Below are 17,551 nucleotides of genomic sequence, written 5' to 3' on the forward strand. Positions count from 1 at the left end.
TGTATTTTCTATTAGTTTGTGATTCTGCTCCCAAGGAGGGCAGGAAGCACTGAAGCCTGTTGCTATATTTTGAAAGGGAAGAGGGGGGAAGCAATCTAAAATACACATTCTGTTAAATAAGGATGTAAAATGGATCTCTAACTGTTGTGTGGGTCAGTTTCTAATAAGTGTCTGTTCCATTGGCAGCCTGACTGTTCCATGTCAGTCAGCGATGTCTGACTATCCCAGGCTGCAATATTAATGTATGTTTCTTTAAGAAAATACATAGCATTTGCAGTATAATGTAGAGGATATGGCATAGTGTTTTTGATTATTAAGCTAAATAGCCATGTGAAATGAGTATAGCATATTGGCACTAATTCCTGCTGTACTGAGACTCCTTTGTGAAACTAGTTAATTAGTTTCCCCCCCCCCCCAGTCCAAAACTTTGCTTGAATAAATTTATGGTTAGCACAAGCATGAAGAATTCTGCTTTTCTTGACTAATTTTTTCTCTCTTCCCCCATTTTCAAAGGAAACTTTCCCCATTTGTTAGGATAGAGGTGTTCATCTTGGATAAAGACAACTGGCTGAAGAAGTAACATTGGCAAAAATTTATTTTGTGTAGCAAAACAGCTGCCCATATTTTCTCTCAACATAACTGTCCATCACACCATAAGGTGAACCAACAGATTCTGCAGACTGTTATAAACATGTTAATTCTTTAATAAATTGCCACAAAAGAAGTGTTAATTAACTAGTAAAAATGTTTAGGGATTCTGTGAGAAAAAAAAAATCATAAGGATTGAAAAATGTATGCTTAGCAATATGTAAAAAATACAGGTTTTTAACTCAGTTTCTGAGACTTTTACAACAAAGTACAGAGAAAGACAGATGAAATTATGTTCTGACTACATGCACTGAATAAGCCCAAAGGGAACCTCTGTATATAGTTATCAGTGGCACTGAAATCTGCTTAGGAAAGCAACAAGTCTTTTGTTCTGTTGACAACAGTTATTACAATTAATTCATTTTGTGATTGGTATTTGCACTGAGTGACAAGGTGTTATTTTACCTCAGTAAAAGTTAAAATGGTAATACCTACATGCGAAATAACACTGAGTTTGCTATCACTCACTCAAGAAAAGAAAAGACTGTTCAGAAATGCCTGCTCAGCCATCACTCCTGCAAACCTAAAGTGTTAGCATCAGTCTTCTCCAGCTCTTATTTCCTCAGATTTGTATTTTCACTCTTCTAAAAGTTTATTTGGGAGGAAAAAAAAGAATGGAAAAAAAAAAATGCCTACTTTTTGCTAAGTGACAGAACAAAGCACCGGGGAACAGAGCGAGGGGTCCGCAAAGTGAGCTGCAGCTGGGGGTGCAGAGGCAGGCAGCCTGCCCGGGCTGTCAGCGCTGGGGACACGGGGCGCCGCGGGCTCGGGGCTGCCGGGGGAGCTCTCCCCGCCGGGGACACAGACAAGCGCAGCCGTGGGCAGCGCGCTCTCCGGGCCCTGGCAGCCGCAGGAAGGGGCGTCCTCCATCCCCGGCCCGGCTGCGCTCTGAGCCCCGCGACAGCAGCGGGCTGCCCGCGACCCGATCCGCGCAGGGACACGGGCAAGAGCAGGGTCTGTGCGGCCGGGGGCACGGCGAGGAGCCGGGCAGGTGCTGGGCACGGAGCGCCCCGGGCCACGGGCACGGGTCAGAGCCGCCGGCGCTCCGGGCCACAGGGTCAGAGCCGCCGGCGCTGCCCAGCCCCGCCCGGCCCGGCGCCGCAAGGCGGGAGCGCGGCGGGGCGGAGGGGAACGCGCGGGGCACGGCCGGCAAGGCCCAGCCCCGGGGCACGGCCGCGATCCTCCGGGATAACCCAGCCCCAGGGCACGGCCGCGATCCTCCGGGATAACCGAGCCCCAGGGCACAGCCGCGATCCTGTGGGATAACCCAGCCCCGGGGCACGGCCGCGATCCTCCGGGATAACCCAGCCCCAGGGCACGGCCGCGATCCTCCGGGATAACCGAGCCCCAGGGCACGGCCGCGATCCTGTGGGATAACCGAGCCCCAGGGCCAGAGCCGCGATCCTGTGGGATAACCCAGCCCCAGGGCACAGCCGCGATCCTCCGGGATAACTGAGCCCCAGGGCAGAGCCGCGATCCTGTGGGATAACCCAGCCCCAGGGCACAGCCGCGATCCTCCGGGATAACCGAGCCCCAGGGCACGGCCGCGATCCTGTGGGATAACCCAGCCCCAGGGCACGGCCGCGATCCTGTGGGATAACCCAGCCCCGGGGCACGGCCGCGATCCTCCGGGATAACTGAGCCCCAGGGCAGAGCCGCGATCCTCCGGGATAACCGAGCCCCAGGGCACAGCCGCGATCCTCCGGGATAACCGAGCCCCAGGGCACGGCCGCGATCCTGTGGGATAACCCAGCCCCAGGGCACAGCCGCGATCCTCCGGGATAACCGAGCCCCAGGGCACAGCCGCGATCCTCCGGGATAACCCAGCCCCATGGCCACAGCCACACCTGGCTCTGGCTCCTCTCTGGGACTGCCCAGCCCACGGCCACAGCCGCGCTCCCTCTGGAATACCTGAACCCCATGGCCACAGCCACGCCACACTCTCTCTGGGATAGCCAAGCCCCATGCCTACAGCCACCCCTGGCTCTGGGCTCCCTCTGGGATACCTGAGCCCCATGGCTACAGCCATGCCACGCTCCCTCTGGAATACCTGAGCCCCATGGTTACAGCCACACTTGGCTCTGGCTCCTCTCTGGAATACCTGAGCCCATGGTTACAGCCACACCTGGCTCTGAGCTCTCTCTGGAATACCTGAGCCCCATGGCTACAGTCACACCTGGCTCTGAGCTCTCTCTGGAATACCTGAGCCCCATGGCTACAGTCACACCTGGCTCTGAGCTCTCTCTGGAATACCTGAGCCCCATGGTTACAGCCACACCTGGCTCTGGCTCCTCTCTGGAATACCTGAGCCCATGGCTACAGTCACACCTGACTCTGGGCTCTCTCTGGAATACCTGAGCCCATGGCCACAGCCACACCATGCTCCCTCTGGAATAGCCCAGCCCCATGGTTACAGCCACACCTGGCTCTGGGCTCTCTATGGGGTACCTGTGCACATCCCCATCAGGAGCAGGCCCTGCAGCTGCTTGCTAGACCCTCAGCTGCCCATTTTTAGCATGAGAAAGACAAAGCAAGGAGCGAGGAGCATTAGATGATATAAATTTTACTTTTTTGTAGCAGGACCCAGCAAACCAAGGAAAGTTTGCAGCACTTGCAAATGGCAAATAATCCATTAGCTATGGATATTTCAGCACGTCTCTACTTTTATTATGAGTTAGCCCCTTTAAACCATTGACTTAACAGAGAATCATTATAAATCCCCATTTTGAATTTTTTTATTAGCAGTATTTATCACCTTCTCAAAATCAATCCTATATTTTTAAATTAAAACAAATGACTACTTGTACTGCAATCAATATGAGTACATTTCCCTTTTTTAAAAGGAGAAAAAATGGAATACAAAGAAATGTCCTTCTTTGGCTGCATCAATCCAATTTCAATATAATTCAATATTTAATAAATATAATCCTCCATGTCTGTGCAGGGAAACATCATAAAAAATGCAAAAGGTTTCTTGGTCTCCAATAACTTGTATGAAACAAAGTGTTTCCTTATTCCTTCCATAAATACTGCAGTCGTATGCTACTATGTTTTGTTCTTCCTGCTTATTAGAAAGAGTTTACTCTGATTATGTATAAGAAAGGTGGTTTACATATTTCATGATTAAAAATCCAAAATGCCTACCTACCATCTCCAGAAAAATATAATCTTTATCTCCTTATACTTCTTTGACTTGTCATTTTTGAAAGGGCAAAATAGAAAAACCTTATATAACACCTAATTTGTACATCTGTGGTTTTCCTCTGACTTGGATAGGCACCATATGTTTTTAATTATCATAATAGCCTTAAAGAACCTGTTCAGTGGGAAACACATATGATCCTTTTATTAGTGGTTTGCAGTTTAAACAGTTTTAACAGAAAAGGTCTGGCTATAAGGGGCTGAGAAGCACTAAGGTCTAAAAACCCTGTTATTGACCTCTGAAAGCATGAGTTCAGATCCCACCCACCGAGGTGGGACCTGGCTCTCCTGCCTCTGACAGAGGTAATCAGTTGCATGTGAAATGGCTCTTCTGAACCTTAAAAGACATAATCTCCAATCTCAAATGACTTGGTGCTTCAGTCAACAACTGGCACGGTGAAACCGGGGTCTATAAATCCCGTCCTGTCCCCACTCTGTGCCTGCTCCTGCCTAGCGAACTCTCGCACAGCGATGGTGCTGTAGGAGAAGCCCTGTGGGCTCCAAAAGCCCAGAATTTCAGCAATTCTCATTAGTCATCGCCTTTCAAATTCCCAGTTTTGTCCTTTATGCAAACGCAAGACTGGTGAGCACGCCAATATCCCAGTCATTCGGAGGTAGGAATTAAATTTAACAAGTTCAATTCACTCCTGATTCTGGACATCTAAACACATAATCAGTCTGATAATGTTATTAATTATCATTCAAGTGACAACCTTTGACACTGGCATGCTCCCACAACCTCCCTACTCCAACAACTCAAACAGAAAATCGTTGGCATGAAAACCCACAGTCTTATGAACAGAAATTGCAAATAAGCAGGCACTGAACATACAACGGGGAGTGAGCAAAATCCCCCTTTTCAGAGAGAAAGCAGAGGCTCACACAATAGCTCAGTCACTTGACCCAAAATGAAATTCTGCACAACTTCATCCCAAAACAGATAATTTTCACCCCAAACAAAGGTCTGTGGGGAGAAGGGGGTGGGGAAGGGAGCCTAGCTAAAATTACACTGAGGCTGGAAGTCGTTATGGCTCCATCTCAGGAGATGGATGGTGTCCTCATTAGAACGAAGCTTTATTTAGATGGACAGACAGAATCCTTATTAGAACATTAGGCTGAAAAGTTTAAATGTCAGGAAATACAAAATTAGGATTCTGCAAATAAATGCTGACTTGGAGAAAAAGAACTTAAGAGTTTCCAGTACAGATCTCACTGGAGATACTTAGGAAAAAATGCAATCAGGAATTGCAATCTCCCATGCCAATCTAACCCTTCAAGGGTATTCTTGGGAAACTCACAAAAGTCAGAGGAGATCCCTTTTCTTGGGCAAAGTGGTTTCTACTCATGATCTGATGCTTTCAGCTCCATCCCTGGCTGCACACTGAGCCCAGATGGAAGGGAGGATTCAGGAGTTTTTATCTCCCACCACCCATTTCAAGAAAAGCCCATCCAAAGGGGAACATGCTAATGTTGGAAGCCCATTTCCAGCTGCACAGACCCAAAAACTGTGAGTCAGCCATTCTTTGCCCTTTACTGTCTCATTCCCCACTCTCAGGCCCTCTGCTTTCTCCAGGGAAACTCAGGTATTTTGCAGTGATGGAAAGACAAGCTTAATTATCTTGCATACAAAAGAGATGGTCATAGTTTTCCATTTTACCTGCAAGCTAATGGATCTTGGGATACCAGACGTGGATGCTCAAAATCCCCTCTGGAGCCCTTCTGTTGATTTGTCGTCTCTTGGTTGCCTTTGGTGCACACGGATCTCTGCCGAGGTAATATGTGAGCTATTGCACACTAAAAGCAGATTTTTGAGAGAGGAAGCTCAGGCACACACACACACACACACACACACACACACCCACCCCCGCCCAGGCACCCTCCACCCCCTCATCCTGCACCTGCCTCCAACGTGCCGGGACCTGAGGAGGATCTTCTCATCTCCCAGGCTCCTGTGGGCCAGGCAGCAAAGGCATGGCAGGGTTGCTGCTGAGAGCAGAGCTCTGCAAGGCGTGCTCCTTGTCCCTGTCCCAGGGTTGTGGGAAAGGGCTGCGGGTGCTGCTGTCCCCCACGCTTTGCTGGGACAGACCCAGGCAGCTGGTGACATGGAAATGCTGGCTGAGCAGCCATCTCCATGGACCTCACTGAGCTCCCTATTCCTCTTGTGGGCAGCAGTTCATGGCAGAGGGTCGCCAACCTGCACATCATAGCCTGTCCCCTTTGCCAGGCTCTAGCCCTCCACACTGAGCTTTCTACTTGGGCCAGAAGGGGTTGCCTTTAGAAATATATTTCCTGCTGGAAAATGTAAAAGAAAAATAAAAACTTGCATTTGATCATCTAAATAAATATAGACTTCTCTCTTTAGGAGTTTGGGGCTTTTGATTCCAGTAGTAATCCAGCAGAAATTTAGCTTTCCTTTCCTGCAGCCTCACCCGTAGATCATCAGGGAGAAGTCTTCTGGTGAACAGAGGTGCTCAGTGTTTAGCTTGCAGCACGGGGAGGATGGCAGGGAACACCATGGCTGCAGTCACACAGCCAGAGGATGATCACTGCCCGGGCCAGCCTGACTTCCACACAGTCAGGTTCGTGTACCTCTCACACCACCTCCTAAGCAAGCTACCAGCCCCCAGCAAAGGAGGGAGCACAGACATATCCCACCAGGATGTATCTCCTCGCCTTTGGAAACACACACAGGATCCATCCCTCCCTCCATCCAGCTGTTGAATTGATGTCTGCCACCACCAAGTACTTTCAGCCCAAGGATCCCTCATGCTGCAAGTCTCAAGCAAAAGGCTTCCACTTTATCCTCTTCTCCCACACATGTACGAGCACAGTTCTACCTTAAGAGAAATCCCAGCTCTGGGCCTGAGAAAACTCTTTCTTTTTTCTCTTTAAGGATCCTCCTTTCACAGTAAGGATCCTCCAAATTTCCAAAAAGTGGATAACAACAATACCACTGTGATCCCATCTGCACACAGCAATGGCACTGTAATGCATAGAGCATAAACCACCAAATTCCCACAGACAGCATCTGTCTTACTACAAACAATGGACCATTATCTTGTAAATAATTCTGATTAAGCTGCAGCATTTTCCCCAAACAAACAGTAGGGGACCAGAGGGTGAGGATTTTTCTAGTGGGAGTGTCAGTTTTCTCCTTCCCCAGCACTGACACTCAGTTTTTTATTCAACTGATTTGCCCCCTCCTCTCCCTGCTCTGTCCCCCATGGCTTGGTTTTCATCTTCTGACCTTATCCTGCTGTCAATCATTTTGGCAACTAAAGAGGGAGCCGTCATGTTAATGGGATTCCCACCTCTATCCTTTGGGAAAGCTTTTCTGGTTTGTTTTCTTCTTTTTCACCCCAATGTACAGTTATATAATGATTAGTGAATATACCCACAAGCCCTCCCATTATTAAACAGTTCTCCTGTCAGGGGATGGAAAACCCAGCGGCACCGCTGGGTGCTTGTTGGAGCTGGCCAGGGCTTGGGGATGTCTGGTTGTGCCCGTGATGTGTCTTGATGTGTTTGGCATCTGGATGAACATGGCATGGCAGCAAATTTTGCTGGGTAAAAGCTGTCACCCTCTTCAAACTCCCAGCAGGGAGAGCAGAGCCCTCAGCTGCTGGTGGTGGGGAGCAGGGCGGGGGCTCTCCAGCCCCCAGGAACAGCACACTGCTCTGCTCTGCACTCCAGCTGGCAGGCTGAGCCAGCAATAGGTTAACAAGCATAATCTGAAAGGATTTAAAATAGAACCAAGCACACAGACTGGAACACGGTTAGGTGTGCAAAGGGAAAATTGAAACGAGACACAATCAGGGCTAAAGTGGCCTTTTTCTAAGGTTCTCAAATTGATCTGTGTGGCAGCTGTGAATTGAGGAGACCCCCAAAGAAATTCTGAATTTCATCTTTAACCTGTTCATCTCAATGCACAAACCTTTTCTTATTTGTCTCTCTTGATAAGTGTCCCATTTCTATATGGCTGAAGTGTTGGTTTTTCTTCCCTGCATCCTCCTAATTTGCCTTGTTATTCATGTGAGAATTTTGGGGTCAAACACAGTTCCTGGTTTGATTTTTAAAAATAAATAAATAAATAAATAAAGGAGCAAGGACTAACACAGGATGGAGACATTGAATAATAGGCAAGAAAAATTTTAACTTCCAAGTTGCAGACTGAAATCGTTGACATTCAATAAAAAAACCACACAAGAGCCAATTCAGCCACCAGACTGGGACCTTCTGAGCCCCATGGGGACCAGTCACACCGGCCCTGAACATGAGGGGAAAACTGTGGCAGACAGTGTGGCAGGACCTCAGCCCTGACAAAGAGGTGCAGCAGTGGGTGGGAGGGAGCAGTCCAGCAGACACTGCTGAGCCATCGCCTGCCGTGGCTGGGGCTGGTGTGATGTGGTGATGGCCAAAACCTGCCAGCTCGGTCCAGCTGGCACCCCAAAGAGGCCTGAGGTAAAAATTCATGGATTTGGTGAAAAGATATTATGGTCAAAGCATGCCACAGCTGCTGCAGAGAGTCCTGAGCACTATTGCTGGGCACGGGCAGGAGTAAGAGAGGTTTTGGTGATGGGTTCTTGGGCTGCTCGGGAAGTCAGGCTCACCCACACCGCTGGGGCACCGCAGCCATGTACACACCCAACCCCTATTTGCAATGTGTGTTTATTTTCAGCAGGAAGTTTTCATAGCTTACTGTAGTTATGTTAGAGAAGGAAGCATTTGTACACTGAGGACTTATATAATGTTCTTCATCTTCAAAGTGCTTTACAAACATTAATTAATTCATTTATCCTCACAGCACTCCTACCAGGGAGATAAATACTATTATTTTCCATTTTGTAATGTAGAATCCAAAGCGGAAAACTTATTTCTTTCCATGGTCAGTGAGTGAATCACAGGTAGATCTGCAGGAGAAGTGAGGATTGCCAGCTTCTGAATGGGATTCCCCTCCTCCCCAAATCATTTTTAAAAGACTCGTGTTCTGACGGAGTCATGCCACATATCGGGATATGCCTTGGGTTTTTCCTTCAGTAAGAGATAATTAAGGAACAATTCCCTCTCTGATCCCCAGCATGGCATGCTATTTTCTACCCCACTGTTGCTCTGCAGCTGAACAATGGCTGTTCTATGCAGGGAACGGCGCTACAGACGTCCCGGATCAGAGGAGATCGGCTTAAAGGAACTGGCTGGCCTTCGTCTCGCCCCGCGGACAATGGGGCGGGCGAGGCAGCCTGGGTGCAAGTGCCTGACGTGGGGGTGGCTTCAGGGACACCTGTTTGTAAATGGCACTGCTCTGGACAGGAGCCTCTCTCAGCTGAAATCACTCACACCCACTAGACCTATCTAGAAATCTCACATAGTAGGAAAATCGCTGTGGTTTCCAGTATCTGGTCTTGATCCCAGTATTTGGTCTCAATCCTAAATGTAATCCTTTGATATTCGTGTGGGAGGGGTGCGGAGTGCTCCCGGTTCACCTCTGTGGTGCTGCTGTAAATAAACCTCTTTCTTGTCTGCTCCTCGCCAGCAAATGAGAGGCTGCTTCAAGTGGCAGTGACAGTTACTGTGAGCTTGAGAGGCTCGATTTCAAGACAGCTCAAAAACCAAAATTGTGACCAGGTCTTCTAAGGAAGCATTCAGACCTAAGAAATTGAAGCAAAATCAGGGATGACAAACTGATATAAAATTCCCTGAAATTTTATAATTTCTGAGAAAGACAAATTTCACCTGTTACAATCCTTGTTAGTGGAGACCTTGGCCACCCTGGGTTTTTTCCCACTTGATGTTCTTACAATAATCAGACTGCATAAATCTGCAAACTTTCTAGGTAACTTTCAAGCTCAAAAAAGATACACTCACTAACAAAGTACACCATGGCATACTGCAGAAGATATGACCATGGGGAAAGGCCTATACCTAGATGTTGCTTCAGAACAATCAGAACAATTGTTTAGTGATAAATGTTTTTTGCAAATGACTCATCAACCCTTGAAAACAGGATTCCTTATATAATACAAGTGCTGACACAGCCTTCACTTGAGTGGTGTGACTGCAGCTGTATAATTACAACTTTAGATTTGATGTTATGGACCTTAGGTTATGCCATTCAGACAAATGATCCATTGTAATACAGAGATATTTTTTCCTTAGTCATATTGCCCACAGGACAATAAGGACTATATTCACAGCTCACTGCATAGAAGTTTAGGCATGGAACAGCCAATGGTACTATACAAAATGAGATTATACCCAATGGGGGTTAAATGGATTCATAATTGCCACTTTTTCTTGGTTGTTTTTTTTTTTTTTTTTTTTTTTTTCTGTGCTCCTAGTTGATACTTTTTTGGAAGTGCTCTCCAAATAAAAGGAAGAACAATGTCACACTGAGTCTGGATAAATGTTACAGTTGTCTCACAAATGCTGTATTATTTCTAGCCCTTCCAAAATAATATAATTGTCCTACTGCTGAACCACAGATTTTTCTCAGTATGACACAGAACACTAAAATGTCAGGTCCTGACTCATGGTGTTTTTGTGGAATAAATAAAAAGTACCAATATGCTATTCAGAAGGGAGAGCATTAATGAAGACGTGACACCGGGAGCCCCAGCCATGTTTTCCTTTAGCTCCCACTGGATGCTCAGCGGTGCTCCGGACAGTGGGCCACCTGTCAGGGACCCCATCCTGGAAGCACTTACCATGGACCTGGGTGGTGCTACTGGCACTGGCAAGGCTGGCTGCTTGCTCTCCTATGCTTGCTTTGCCTCAGGAGAATCCTACGTGGCCCTGGGGAGGGGGGCTGTTCTCAGGATGCTCCTCGCACATTCTTCCCACGGGAAACCAAAGTGAACAGGATTTGAGCTGTGACTTCAGAAAGGCTGGGCAGGATTACCCAAGAAGGATCACTCTTTCTGTATGATCATTGTATTTCTCCACTGGGACAGGCCTTGCACACCCATCACTCACTAAGTCTGCATTTCCAGCTGCAGCATTAGAATCCTGTATTTGGCTCACCCTGGCCGAGCACCCCAGCACTGATATTTACACACTTAATCCACCCACACTGCTCATTTTCGACCCAGCGCCATCCACAAAAATTTCTACTGGATTTTAATGGTGACAGAGGAGAAACAGCTCCCACATGCCCAAGTTACTTTCTGTGACAGAGGAAACAAGTCTACTGCCCCCCCTAATATACCTGCCTAACCATATATGGCACCGTTCTAATGCTTAAAAGATGGGATTTTTAATAAATATCATTCACAAGGCCAACAAGAAGCTATGTAGAGTTTTTCTCTCAAAGCATCAAACAACTGTGGATTGCATGAGTGGTCTTTGGTCTACCAAAAGATACAACAGTTTCTCAGAGTTTTCTTGAATTAATCAACAAAATGACTCAAAACTGCACTAATGGTTAACAGCTTTTTTTTTATTAGCAACACTGAGATAAGTTATTGAAGCATTTTAGTATTGTTTTACATTCCATTCAGAAGTGACCTAACTTGTAACTCCATATACATTTAAAGATATAGTTTGACACTTATTCAGAAAGCAACAATTATTAAAACTTACATACCTTCATTACCAGGAAACCGTAATATATTTTCTAATTACTTCCAACAATACTCTATTCCAAAGCACATGATAACCCACTAGAAGTTTACACATTTCACTTCAATCACAGGTTTTAAATTGTGGATGTCAGAGTCCTGTTCATTGAATTTTACTGTCTTTCTTGGTTAATATTGGAAAACCTGGCACAATATATTAAGCTAGAAATATTGCTTAAAGAATATGAAAAAAGATAACTACAGTATTTGTTCCTGCTAAAGCATTACAAAATACAGGACCATTAAAAACTCAAATAGAAATGACAATAAATAACCTTAAAAATGTTAAGAGAATTTTCACTCATACTAAAGTCCATTCCCTAAGCTTGCCAAACACATAAATAACAGAACATATTCAGGACCTCTATTTTTGTACTATTATGATGGTTTGTTATATATTGTGGATGTATTGTGTATACATATATTAATGCTTACACTTAAGGTATATATTTTTTTCTTTGCTGATACAATTAATAAGCCTCAGGTAATTATTTATCCCTGGCACTACAGGCATCTAGATAGGTGGGAGCAAAACTCAGAAATTCCAGATATGCAATACTGTGCATAACAAGATCATCTCTGCATAAAGATATCCTAGGTTCCTTAGATTACAAAGATGAATTTGGTTATTTATTCCTGAAAGCCTGTAACATAAAATTATAATTGCTGTCAAATTAATTGTTTAAAATTGGCCTCATAATAGGTATTAATCGTACACTTAGTTTTGACTTACAAGAATGTCTAAATTGCTCATGTTTATGAGTAGTTATAGGAAATACTATACCTCAGACACAAGAATGTGTATTCCTGAACCAAAACACAAACCAGAGCATTGTCTCATTTTGGAAAGACCTGGAAACATCTCTATGCCTCTGCCTAATCCTAAATTATAATTTAAATTTGACCTGGATATGACAAAAACAATAAGAATATATTGTTTGGGAGATGAAACTTAGAGCAAAAAATCATACAGCTCTAAGCTTACATCATTATTTTGTCTCTGCAAAGAAAAGAAAAGCCTTTCTGTGCTAGGGATTTGCCTTGGTGCGGCTGGCCACTGATGTCTGAAATCAAGGCGCATACCAAGGCCTCCTTTTGCAAACACAATCCCCCTTTCAGATGTGGTGCTAGGAGGGACTGAATGCCTCCAGTCTCTGTGGGAATAGGAGGTACTCAGCACTTAGCTGTATCAGATCTTTTAGGGGTTAATTTCCAGAAACATAAATGGAATGGGAATGTCACACCACAGTATGAAGAATGGTAAGAACTAAAAGTTTTCAACAGTAAACAAAATGGTGATACCGAACTTGTCACCTGACCGATTTCTGATACAACAAAACACAATCAAATTAAAGTACATGAAAATAGCAATGAAATTTAAAGTCAAATAAACATAGGACCTGATTCTGCAATCCTTAGTCTTGTAAGTAGTGTTACTCATCAGGAATGAGGGATGCAAGACTGGGCCCTTAGCTTCTGCTTAGGAAGTCAATGTTGATTCAGACAGTATCTCTTCTAGCCAAAAATATGCAGCAAAAGGAAAGTAACATAAACAAGGCTAAATGTCAACAGTGTTTGCAGACTTACAGACACCATCCATTTGTTTGTACTGAAATGACTAGCGAACCATTTGGCAAATACAATGCTATTCACAGACCAGCCCTTTTATCCAGCAACACAAACTTCGCTGGATCACTGGCATTCCCAGTTAATTAAAAAAAGGAAGCAAGCCATATGAGTTTGGTTTGATATTGCCATGCAAATGGCACTGTGACATCCAGAAGTGTGTCTGAAACCCAGGCGGGGGCCGAGGTGCTGATCTCCTGTTCAGAGGAACAGTTTGTACTCTGAAAGCTGGCCTTGGACCTCCTAACTGGAACTAAGAAATCTCTTCAAAAGCACAATAATGGGGTAAAGAAAATCCTGCTGTAAAACTTCCATATCATTTCATTCTGCCTTGAAAGAAAAGAATATTCTGGTTACTCCTCCAACTGCAGATCAGGACAAAGCATTCCTTAAGTGTGTTACATGATATTGTAAATGGGCAGTACTACAATTTGCTGCAGTAGGATGACCTTCCATTGCCTCAGAGCTGTCCTAGAGCTTGGATATATCAGGCCTTTTGCTTTTTAATACAGATTTTTTAATTTAAAAGTTCTGCAATAAGGATTCAGGTGAAGCCATCGCAAATAATTAAAAATCTTTTTCCGCGTTTTATGTGTTGGTGGTAGCTCTGACGGGGTTAGCATTATGATCTTTCTGGTTTTGACACCTGTGGCAATAAGCAATTTACAATAACTAAATTCACTATTTAAACATTGGGGTAGAGCACTATAATTATGTGACAATAAAGCTGTAATAATCTGCCACAATTGATCTTCCCCTTGCCCAGCCCTCTTGTCTGCGCTGCAGTTCCACATTTGGAAGGTATTTCAGAAAGTTACAATGCTGAACATTTTAATAATTCTGTGCAATGCTGAAAGATTTCTGCTGCAAAGGAAACTGAAAGTGCTCAGCCTTTTGCAGGATCAGAACTCCAAAACTGCTCCCATGCATCAGTGGGGCCCTGCCCTGTTTTCATACACTGAAAGTGATAATGGGGTGGAGCCTGTGCAGGAGAAAACAGCACTAATTGCAGAGGAAAGCAAGCATGAATGGAAGCAAATTAGATTTAGAGACAACATGGAACTAATACTTTTGGACATCATTAAGTGTGGATTGAATAGCACTAACCCATTAAGCAGCCAGCTAACACCCAGGACTATATCTGGCCAGTGGTTCTGTAGCTCATCAGTTCTCCTTTGAAAGCCTAAGTACTTCACAAGTAGCAAATGCAAGTAGGGAAATTTTACTATCTTGGTCACAAAGCAGAGAAATTTAAAGGGCAGGAGAGAGAGAAGGGATAGGGTCTTGTAATAAATGGCCTTGTGCACAAATCACAAGTAAATTAAGGTATTGGAACAGAAGGTAGAACATTATTGTGATGCAACTACATGTATGTGGGAAGACAAGTAGAAAAAAAGAGCGTAAATGGAAAGGAAAACAGATCTTTCAAAACGTAAGTACAAAATAGATCTAGAACCTCCAAGCTTAGCTTGTCAAATCAGCAAGGGCTGTGAAAGCAGAGTACACAGATGCTCAAAACAGCTCCCAAGCCATGGACCTTGGGTCTGCCCTTCCCATTAGGCTACTTGCTGCCAATCAGCAAGGAAAGACCTATCATCTTCTTAGGAACTGAGTGCCAGCAACATTAACAAGATCCACTCCTAGGTAGAATCACCTGAGACTCCAAAACCAAGTACAGTTCAGGAGTAACTCTAAAATTAACAATGCCCTTTTTTTTCTTTCTGTTCATTCTGCTGTATAAGGAGAAATATGACAAAAAATTCGTGATTTTTTCTCAGTAGCATTTTGACATGAAAATTTCTTTATTATGCAGTAATTATGGTTCTTTCCTAATTGTGTCTTTCATCTCTGCAGCCTGAAGCATGATAGGAGCATAAATGAATTATGTGTACATCATCAGTCTCTCTCATTCTCCATGACAGGGAAACTGAGGACTGCTTCCACACATGCAGCCACTTTCTGAAACAACAATGTGAGTTGGTGGCATTCTCCTCTAGAAGCAAAACTATTTTTGTGCCAAGATTTTTGCTTAAAAGCTAACCTACTATCTTAGGGTAAAATCTGCCATCTAAAAATTATCCACATGGATTGCTGAATTTCTGATTGCAGCCAGAAATTCAACTCAATTAGCATGGCCAGCCAAAGAAGCAATCTCAACTTACTGAAGCTGAAATATTTTATTTCAATTTTATTTCCTCTGTATTCTGACTATGGAAAGAGCACTGTGCCTTTCTCTCTGAGTGTGCAAGGACTGTTATCAAATGCATCAATGTTTTCTCTTGATGTCAACAACACACACACCACTGGCTGTAAAAAGAAACACAAATGCATGGAGTCTCCCCAAACACAAAAGGAACATAAGAATCATGGCCTGAAATCAGATGCTGGATGTGTGTCTCAAGTTTTCTCATCTCCCAGGCAGTGGGATAGACAAAGAGAACCACGACTTTGGTCATGGGCTTCGTGCAGGAGGAAAGGAAGGAAGGCTAACAAATGAACAGGGTGCTCCTGATTGCTAATCTGCAAGTGCAGAAACATCAGGTGGGACTCCCCACACTAACATGCACAGATGGAGTGTGATTTCACAGTATAAAATGTCACTGAGAAAATGAAAACTCCCCCCAAAACCACTACTTTCAAGTGGGTGGTGTCCAAGCCAATCAAACAAAAAAAAAAAGAGCTACTGACATGGGGTTTGTTCATACTCATCCACTTTTCTGTGGATGATATTGAGAAAAAAGAAATAATGTATTTAAATAATCAACCGTTATACTTATGTTCTACAAGCACCAATAGAATGACAGAAAAGAATTTTAAAAAGCTATTTTTGGAGGGGGGAGACAGAAGGACTCCCACTGCATTTTCGATTAAAAAATGGCTTAAAAATTAGAACAGAGAAGCTTCTGTTGTTTCTCTTTTTTCCTTCATACTTCAAGTCAAATCCATTATCACTGGGCAGAGCTTGTGAAAGGGATATGGTCTTTAAAATCATATAAACCCAAGCTATCATAAAATGTCTGTTGAATTGATTGGAAGATGAAACAAAAAACTAATGGAAGTAACATGACCTCATTTCAATAATAATATTAGAGGGTTTTTTCCTGTTGTTGTTTTAAAAATCTTATGCCTATGAGAAAGTATAAAGATATTTTGCAGAAAGCAGCTAATCTTAGTTTTCTATTTTTTTTTAATTTCTTTGTTTAGACAGTAATTTCTCTGTTGTATTTTTTTTCTTTATTGTTAAGTGATTTTACTCCACAAATGGAAAAAAATCCAAGTAGGATTTTACCTGCTGCAAATTAAATAAACTATTAACTCTTTTCAATAATATAAATGCTGATTTTGAGGAATCTGGAAATATTTCCAACTACCTAAATTGCTCCTTAATTCACTGAGACACAGAAGTTTACAAGTAAGGCCACATGGATACTTGGGCAGATATTGGTTAAATGACAGATATGGGCAGATAATGGCAATATTGTGAAGTCACAATGCTCTAAGGATACTGTGTGTAGGTATCAGACTTTTTTTTATCAGATCAACTAATACACAAAACAAAGCAGGGAGGGGCCTGGAGAGGGCTTTGGGCATCGACACTGCCAGTAAAGTCAAAGCTCCCCCAACCTTAGGTTAACCAGGGGAACCACTCTTAAGTGCTTGCAGATTGAGGGGTTCATTTTAAATCGTCAGGCTTGAAAACTGTTGATAATGTTTTCCTTTCTTTTTCTTTTTTTTTTTTTTTAACTTGAATACATTTTATTATGTATGTTCAGCTCTGACAATGAGTTTTCTGATTAGTTTGAAGGTTAAGTGAAATGAACATTACTGAAGTTTTTGTGTCCTTTGCTGACTCTGCTTTTTAAAGTGATACTGTTTTTCAAAGGATTTACGCTCTAAAATCTCTTCCAAACAAACACTATGCTGACAAAATAGGAGGTAAATAATAAAAACAAAATCCTCAATCTCATTTGTTCCAAATAGATTTAACTTTAATTCTTATAAATATGAGGTGTGTGATATGAAGGAGTAAAACTGCAGTTTTGTAAATCAGAGACTAGAAAGGGTAAAAGGTGTTTTTATTTGTTTAGAGTGTTATTTTAATTACCTGGAGGCATACTCTAAATTAGGCAAATCACAATTTACACAACTGCTAGTTAGAATAGTGAAATGGTCAAGGGCAAGTACTGCATGTATGCCTTTGAACCAAACCAGAAAATTATAATTAAAAAAAAAAAAAAGAGGGAAAGAAAATAAAAGAAAGAAAAAATAAAATCTTTCAACACAGGTAGACACATTCCATGCAGTTGGCCTTTGATTTCATTAATGTTGTGGTAACTGAACACACCTCAATCCAAAGAAAGAAAGGGGGGCAAAAAAGGTGAGAAAGCAATGTTTGCTTGGCAAAGCATCCAGTGTTTTTCATGGGTTTGTATATCAAAATACTGAAAAGTTTGCAAGTTACC

At 43.5% G+C, this 17,551-nt stretch overlaps 1 protein-coding gene across 19 annotated transcripts in view; it reads right to left on the bottom strand.

Annotated features, from left to right (window-relative positions):
• ZNF536 (zinc finger protein 536) overlaps positions 1-17,551 on the bottom strand; it is a 361,158-nt gene that overhangs the window by 102,020 nt on the left and 241,587 nt on the right. The window contains exon 9 of one of the 19 annotated variants that reach the window (XM_021540779.3): positions 11,264-13,414. The exons of 17 other annotated variants lie outside the window; for them this stretch is intronic. In XM_021540779.3, the coding sequence (XP_021396454.1) occupies positions 13,410-13,414 (5 nt within the window). In that variant the 3' untranslated portion in view covers positions 11,264-13,409. Of the gene's footprint in view, positions 1-11,263; positions 13,419-17,551 lie in introns of those variants that run through there. One more of the 19 variants, XM_021540772.3, reaches the window with a different exon arrangement.

The sequence above is a fragment of the Lonchura striata genome, chromosome 13, assembly GCF_046129695.1.
Source record: "Lonchura striata isolate bLonStr1 chromosome 13, bLonStr1.mat, whole genome shotgun sequence".
Classification (NCBI taxonomy): Eukaryota; Metazoa; Chordata; class Aves; order Passeriformes; family Estrildidae; genus Lonchura; species Lonchura striata.